At 42.8% G+C, this 8,410-nt stretch overlaps 1 protein-coding gene across 2 annotated transcripts; it reads left to right on the forward strand.

Annotated features, from left to right (window-relative positions):
* The first annotated feature begins 422 nt into the window (after positions 1–422).
* LOC136519103 (transcription factor MYC2-like) lies at positions 423–2,255 on the forward strand. 2 transcript variants are annotated; one of them, XM_066512760.1, is made up of 5 exons: positions 423–545; positions 667–760; positions 858–1,478; positions 1,580–1,773; positions 1,953–2,255. In XM_066512760.1, exons 1-4 carry the CDS (start codon positions 451–453, stop codon positions 1,763–1,765), a joined length of 996 nt encoding a protein of 331 aa, XP_066368857.1. In that variant the 5' UTR covers positions 423–450; the 3' UTR covers positions 1,766–1,773; positions 1,953–2,255. The 2 variants fall into 2 exon arrangements, with proteins under 2 accessions (XP_066368857.1, XP_066368858.1); XM_066512761.1 differs by having other exon boundaries at positions 1,956–2,255.
* Positions 2,256–8,410: the final 6,155 nt, after the last annotated feature.

Here is an 8,410-nt window from a genome sequence, read left to right on the forward strand (position 1 = left end):
CGCGCTCATCGCCGGGGGCACACGGTGATGTATTCGTGTGCGAACAGAACCTTTGCTCTAACTCTAAGCCACTCTTAAGCTCTACCTAGTCCAAGTTTTTGACACGTCCACAGGTTTGGTGATGTTTATGATGGCGCATATGTGTGCGCGAGAGTTGGTGAAATTATAAATTGTTGACGAGTCGTGCACCAAACCTCATCAGCCACGGCCACGTAGAATTGTAGTCTGCCTCAGCTATCTGAATTCCACACGTGTGACACAGCAGGTAACTCAGATATTTGGGAAGTAATTCCGTCGTCGCGGTGCTCAAGCTCATGTCGCCTTCCTTTGACCAAGAAGTTCAAGTCTTCAACGTATCCTAGCTTTTGCAGCTATTAGTAGTCGTGCGATAGCTCTACAGCCTTCCTCAATCAACACGGATCTGAAAGCAGCAACGACAACGAGCTCGCCATGGATGGTTGCAGCTGGGCGCCATCTCACGCTAGAGGCGGCGCCAGAGCTGTCTTTAGTGGGGACATGCCATGGCCCAAGGCGAGCTACGTACGGTACGGTCGGCTGGCGTCCATATCGAGATCAATCCGCCCAGCTCGATAGCTACTGCCAGGTGTTATGATCACAGGAATAATCCGTCAATCTTAATCTCAGCTTGGGTTTGTCGTTGTGCAGTAACAGCAGCTGCGACGACTCTGATCATCTTGACCGCGGGAGGGAAGGGCAGGACGTGGTGATCAGATCGCAACTTCAGCAGCAGCTGGAACAGGCAATAACCAAATTGAACTGTTACATGTTATTGAGAATTTGAGATCGACTCCTGTACTAATCTATATCGTTCTTGCATCCATTGTTGTTTGGCGCAGATCTACATGCTGATGGACATGGAGCAAGAGCATGAGCTGCACCTGCACCACGCCGTGCCACCGAAGAGCCCTAGCCAGCAGCAGCGGTCGTCACCGTCGTCGTCGTCGCCATTCCAGTCTTTTGCCGTAAGCTCCGATGAGACTTCGTCGCTCGTGCTCTCGGCATCGAGCGCCACCCCAACCTTTTGCCAACAACCGGCCCAGGCCTCATCCCTGGACACACCATTTTCGCCACTCCCCTACAGCTACCTTGAGACGATCCCGAACCTGAACCTGGAAGAAATCATGAGCCAAGCACGGCACAAGGACGGCCATGCCGATTCCGGCACCAGTGCGTTCAGTCAGTACGTCCGGCACCTCCGCCCCAAGAAGAAGGTAAAGCCGGGCGCCTGCGGGCAGAGGGCGATCAAGACGGCCATGTCGGTCATGGCGAAAATGCACAGCGCTAAGCTTTCCCAGTGGCAGAGGCAGCAGAGTTCCAGGACAGAGATGATCGCGGCAGCGCCGTCCGACGAGAGCAACAGCATCCAGCTTCAGCACCTCCTGTCGGAGCGCAAGCGCCGTGAGAAGATCAACGACAGCTTCGATGCTCTCAAGAATGCGCTGCCCCATTCCTCCAAGGTATACATTGCACATACATATTCTTCAAAACTTATCTCATTCTTCAGTTGGTTAGCACTTAGATGTTTTAATCATACATACGTGTTTCTTTCCCATGGCAGCGAGATAAAACATCCATACTGATGAGAGCAAGGGACTACATAAACTCTCTCAAATCAAGGGTGTCTGAGCTGGAGGAGAAGGAGATGGCACTAGAATCGCAGCTATGGATCGACTACGGCGATGAACAAGACGTTAATGGTTCCCCTGAAAAGATCGAGATGAAACAATGCAGGACCATTGCCTGAAGATAGTGGTAAGCTCAAGATGTGATGCCATGCATGAAAGAGACAATTTTCGTTGACTGAAAATATTGTGCTAACTGAAAACTACCATTGGCGTCTATGATTTGAGCAACCAGCAGCCACTCGTATTTTTTTTCGGAAAGTCAATATCTGAAATTTCGTCTGATATTTTGTCGATGCTTCAATGCAGCAGATGTGACAACAATTTCATATTTTCATGAAGGAATGTGTGATATAGACTGTCAAAGGCACTTGTGCAGTCAGAGATAGAGACAATCTAGCTACTCTGCAATATCTAGAAAGCGCTTCCCAAAGAATAAGCTAGAAAAGCATGTCGTTTGTATGTTCGTTCGTTTCAGCTTATTTTGGCCATAAGCAGTATAAGCTACCAAACATGCCCAATGAATGAAACATCAAACATATAGACATTCAGGGATCTTGGATTCAACCTTAATTCCACCCTGAGCTCATTACAATGTGTAAAATATAGACATTCAAGAACTTGAGGTCTTGGAGTAATGAAGATGATGATTTTTCACATCCTAATTGTATACCAGCTTCTTGTGACTTGTACTAGCAACAGAGGTGAACCGGGGTTACCGGAATTCTGCTTCCTGTTTCATGTTCGAAGCTTGGTACTCCTTTTAAGGTTATGCTCGGGGGCTACCCCGCGGTCAAGTTGTTACATTAATCATACGTGTTGCTTTCCCGTGTCAGCGAGATAAAACAACCATACTGATGAGAGCAAGAGACTACATAAACACTCTCAAATTCAATGTTATCAACAATGTTGTAAACACCTAAAATAATGATTTCATTGATAAGAATATATAGTCGTGAGAATATATCGTGTTCATTCTCATACTCTTGATAAGAATATACCCCGCGGTCAAGTTGTTACATGTTGAGCTTAATCAATCATTCATGAAGCATTTGTTACTCTTGGGAGGTGAAGCCTCCTAGATAGCAAGGTGTCTCCCAGCGAGCACCTGTGCTTGTGGTGATCTGTAAAAAAGTTTCTGAGGGTTGAGATATTGCCTGGCCTCGCAAGCGAAAGATCAACTAGTGGAGACGAAAAAAGTCACTACTAGAGAACAGACTTTAGAACGATGTCCCAATTTAGCATTAGCCTCGGTATTTTTTGCTCCCGGGACTAGAGAGGCCTTTAGTCCCGGTTGGTGTCTCCAACCGGGACTAAAGGTCCCTGCCCAACGGCTACTGCGCTCGGCACAGTGGTAGGGGACCTTTAGTCCCGGTTGGAGACACCAACCAAGACTAAAGGTGGACCTTTACTCCCGGTTGGAGCCACAAACCGGGACTAAAAGTCCTCCAACCTTTAGTCCCGGTTGGTAATACCAACTCAGACTAAAGGTAGACCCTTTAGTCCCGGTTGGTAACACCAACCCGGACTAAAGGACCCTTTAGTCCCGGTTGGTAACACCAACCGGGACTAAAGGTCCCCCGATGGGTTAGTTCAAAAGGAAAGCATCATATCCATTGTTAGATGTGTTGTGTAGGTGGGGTGGTAAACTACGCGCGAGGCAGTGCATGAGGTCTTAGGTTCGAATCTCACGGGGCGCAGCGGTGGGAGGTATTATTTTTTTTAAAGCTGACTAAAGAACAACACCTTTAGTCCCGGATTGCTAGTCCCGGTTGGGAAACCGGGAGTAGAGCTAATTCCCAACCGGGACTAGATCTCATTTCTGTAGTAGTGAGTGGCCGAGAGGGACCTGGTACGAGCTCGAGCTTTGTGAGTAGCTCACCTCCACCTCAATGGAGATGTAGGGTTCAAGTGGGAGGAACCCAAACATCGGTGAAATGAATCTCTTATCTCTCATGTTTTGAATTGTAATATTTGTATTTTCACTCGATCTACTTGGTGGTGTGGGTTTGTGAGTGCATGTACTTCGTGAACTTGCTATTGTACATCTTCAAAAACATCTCTATAAGTTTGGTTTGAGCTTGAACTCTCTAGGTGCAGTGAACTTTGTGTAATTCTGGGTTGCATGAAATGTTTGTGAAGTGGATGTTCTGCATCCTGCTAATCCATTGCGAAGTTTTGTTTTGTATTAAATTTTAGAAACGCACATCCCTCGACGTAGCTACAAAGATTTCAAATAAAAAAAATGATAACATACTACAAAATATAAATTTTAAACTCAATCGGCACATATAGAACTAACAGAAAAAGACAAATACTAGGAGGAAATGGAAAAATATAAAAAAGATAGATATAAAAAAAAGTTAACTGCATTGTTTAATACTAAAGATGTACTTTTTGTTTCTCCTTTCATTGGTCATATTTTTCATTTGAATGTTTCATGAATTTTTGTTATATTATGTCTATTTCAACTGACATGAGAACATCTCTAATGCCCCCCTATCCCTTCATATGTTCTTGCTCCCATTCAAAATATGCAATAAAATTCGCACAAAAATTCCACAAAAAACATGAATCGGTAGATGATGCAAACCTTTATGTTTATTCCAAATTTGAGATACAACAAAAATCTATATAAGAAAATAAAAGGTGAAACCAAGACTTGAATAGTTACGGTGGTAGTAGCGGTGGATCCAGGAAAAATTTTAGGGGGGGGGGGGGGGCTGAACAACACATACCTCCAACTGCTGCTTGATCTTAAGTCTCAGCCCCACCTACACTATAGAACTTTACCTAAAAATTCATATGGGCTCCAGCAAGGGGGTTCCACTGCTCCGGTATGTGTAGGGGGGCTCGAGTCCCCCCCCTCCCACCCACCGTTGGATCCGCCCCTGGGTGGTACATTTCAAGGCTTCTTTTGAGTGGAATCACAGGAGCATAGGAAGAGGTGGAAGAACCGGAGATGTTCTCCAACTGATATTTCAACCATGCCTCTACTTAGCATGGGGCTTCTATGAATCGGTTCACTATCAAATCGTTTTTCTCCATTCATACCACAATTCTGTGGATTGTTTATGTATTAACACTAAGGGGCGAACTTAATGTATTTCAGTTATATTAGTTAAGTTTCTTATAGTAGAATATGTCAATCCAGGTTTAAGCCCTCCATTAACTTGCAGGCTTCTATTTTTTAAAATTTATTTCCGGTAATAGCTATTTTTTTAGTGGTAGGTGACATGGTTGTCTATAGTGATGTGTCTATGACGACTTCGTCAATCTTAAAATCTATCAGCTCAGTTTTTCACATGTACTGCTCAAGATGTAAGGTGTGTATTAGTGTATAAGAATGTTCACAAGGGTGAGTATGTGTATGTCTGTACTAGGTTTCGGGAAAAGCGATGTAGCACCAAGTGGTTCTAGCACCCCTGAGATACATTTGTAACGGCGACACATGCTTTGCCTATATGTATGTACCAAAATATATATATATATATATATATATATATATATATATATATATATATATATATATATATATATATATATATATATATATATATATATATATATATATATATAAGACATACTCCCTACATCTTATAAAGAGTATCATTCTAGCATTCAAATTTTGTTCCACAAAGATTGTTACTATATGTAAACATGTAGATCCCACCTAGATACTTTCTACCCTAACCCACTAAGAAAACACTATAGTTTAACTTTTTGTAGGGGCATTTGGTCATTTCCTAATTGCATTGGCACCCACTAAAAAATAATATAGACTAATCATGTAGGAATTTCACAAATATCAGTTTAATTTCGTAGGGAAAATCTAGAAGTTGTGTGTTCTAAACATAGCCCTAGAAATAGCTCTCTTCCCGGGATGGAGGGAGCACGCGTCACGTGTGGACAGAGGCTCAGCAGCCGGTTCACATTCAACGGTGACAATAACCCGTGACGGAGTGGAGAATGACATGTTAGTCAGATGACTAACCGTATTAGACGACAAAAGTCAATGGAAACCGTGGCATTGTTCAATGACGAACAGCGACACCGTTGGAGTATTGGACGAAGAGATTCATCAGGTCATCAAAAGATGAGGATCGTTTTCTTTACTAATCCAACTGTACGTTGAACCTAGTACCGAGAGGAAACGTGCACATTTTAGAGTTCTTTGGTACAAGTAATCCTCCTCCGTTGGTATGCATATGGGTTCACCCTAAACGACGAAGACGACACAATTATTATTACTTTTTTTTAGACTCAAGGATTCCCCGGCCATTTCCATTCGATGAACCGAAATACAAGCATCTGAGATATTTAGACCGGAAGACAAAAATAGATATGAAAAAACAAAGACGTGCGCTACATTAGAGTGCAAGTAATCGTCCTTCATTAGATTGCAGGTGGAGAGTATTTCAGTGTTGAATCGGCCTACTTTGTTCAAGGCGAAAATTCAACTTGGCGTGCGCACGTTCATGGAAAACACAGGTTTTTCACTTTGGTCATAGTGCCGATTTAGATCCTAATGCCTAAGAGCAACTCCAGCAGCACGGTCACCCAAATCGGGACCTCTACTTTTGATATGGGTGCTCCCCTACTTTTGTTGGCCTAATTTTTTTTGTCCAACTCCAACAGCAGCACCCATATTTAGGCCCTCAAAATCATTCTGATAAACAATGGCAGGTGGGGCGTGGTTGCCATAGACTTTCTCGGCCAAATCTGCATCTCGCCGAGGGGCGGGGAGTGACTCGCGGGCTCATTGCGGGTGCTACTCGACCGTTGGAGAAGTTGCGGGCCGGGAGACTCGCACGTCGGGAGGTCGCGGCGCCGCTATAGGAGACTGGCGTCGTCGCTGTCGCCAATGGGTAGGTCGCGAGGGCGCTGCCGTCCAGAGACTCGCGCCGTCGGGGGAGACACGCTGGTGCTATCGGGGAGGTCGCGAGCGCTGCTGGAGACTCGCGGGCGCCGCCGGGGGAGGTCGTGAGCGACCGGAGACTCGCGCCGCCATCGAGGTCACCGGGGAGATCACGAGCGAGAAAGGATGCAGAGGAAATGACGGATGGGGGCCGTGGGGTGAGCCCCCATTCTCCCACACGAATGAGGTCTGGAGGATGGATTTGGATGCCCACACCAAATTGTGGGCTCTAGTAGGGGTCTATCGGAGCTGCGTTTTTTTTGTCTAGACGCCCATATTTAGCTATAGTAGTTCAAGTAGGAGCCCTGCTAGAGTTGCTCCGACAAACTTGCCGTGCCATAAAGGCTCTGTAATCCTGCGTGTGGATTCCCATGGATAGATTAGATAATCTCTTTGCTGCTTTGCTTTCGGGTTTTTTTTTTCAATAGAAATACTCTTGTAAAATCTATCGTGCTTCATCTCATTATTTGATATATAGCAGATCGTTATATGATATAAAGAGCTCCTCTTGTTTTCTTTAAAATAAATGTTCTATAAACTGTACCTTTCCGTTCGTACAATCTAGTCCGTAAACGCGGTTTATTTGCTGTTTGAGGGGTCTCTTCGAGAGCACACTCCGAACCAAATAATTAATTTTGATCTCCCAACAGCGGTAACAAAAATACAAAATAGTTCTTTTTTCTTTTTATAAAACATGAGGGCTTTTCCTAGTTAAATATCCAATAGTCTTTCTAAAATTTATTCTCTAAATCATTATTGGAGAGTCACGTGAGTAAAATCGTTTTCTATACCTTTGTACCCTCTAATAGTTTTTCTATATTTTGTGCGCAAGACATTCTTGCTCTCTATCTTTGGCTGACGAGAAATCCAAAATAGTAGATGTCTATATTTTGGATCTCCAATTAAAGAGGCTGTTGGAGAGAATTTTTTTACCAAAATCTCTATTTCTATAAATTACGAGAGATACATTCTCTTGGAGATGCTCTAGTAATCTAACAGAATTAGATAGGAAAAACTCCAATCAAGACAGAAAGATGAGATAAAAGACTTTACATGCACTGCTCAAACGAGGAGTAAGAAGATATATAGATTATATACCTCCCTCTGTTCCACAATACTAAAAGGGTGAGATGAAAGACTTTTTATGCATCTTTCAAACGAGAGGTAAGAAGATATATGTTATTAAACTCGCTCCATTATAGAATAATACTTGATGTCTTTTTTTTTTATAAATAGTGCTCAATAGAAATTACTTATGTACTTCTATTTATTTAGTGTGGTTCACGATTATTAAGACTAAGCGGCTAATTAAAAGGAAGGCATGCAGATATACAGATCACAATCTCAGGCTGATATAGGTAGAACCTAGTGTCCAAGAGATAAAACATCAAATTAAACTTCGAAAATTTTTGGATTCCAAGACATTAATTTTTCAAGGATGGAGTGAAGAGCTACGAGACATAATTTTTAACGAAGAAAAGCGCTGAAGCCAAACAAGTTACCTTCAGTTCACGCATACTACCTCCATCCTTTAAAGAATGTAATTCAGGTTTAGTCTAAATCAAACTATTTTGAGTTTGTACTATTAAAATGTATTGCATAATTAATCGTTTGCTAAATATAAATATTTTCTATATAAATTTAATCAAACTTAACATGTTGACTTAGAACAATTTAGATTTTTTTTCTAGGACCAAGGGAGTAACAATGCTATTTGTTTTTGGTCAAGATCCTGAACTGATGTGAACTTTTATTGAATACAACAAAGTACAATCTGTTAAAATAACGGTGGAGACGTGCGAAAAAATAGTGGACTGACTACATAAAAGGGCCCACAAGGGCGCTTAAA

The sequence above is a fragment of the Miscanthus floridulus genome, chromosome 17 (genome assembly GCF_019320115.1).
Source record: "Miscanthus floridulus cultivar M001 chromosome 17, ASM1932011v1, whole genome shotgun sequence".
Taxonomy (NCBI): Eukaryota; Viridiplantae; Streptophyta; class Magnoliopsida; order Poales; family Poaceae; genus Miscanthus; species Miscanthus floridulus.

Coding starts and splice junctions, on each gene's coding strand:
- LOC136519103 (XM_066512760.1), top strand. CDS start 451: ATGGATGGTTGCAGCTGGGCGCCATCTCACGCTAGAGGCGGCGCCAGA. Junction 761..857: donor TTCAGCAGCAGCTGGAACAG/GCAATAACCAAA, acceptor TGTTTGGCGCAG/ATCTACATGCTGATGGACAT. Junction 1,479..1,579: donor CGCTGCCCCATTCCTCCAAG/GTATACATTGCA, acceptor TTCCCATGGCAG/CGAGATAAAACATCCATACT.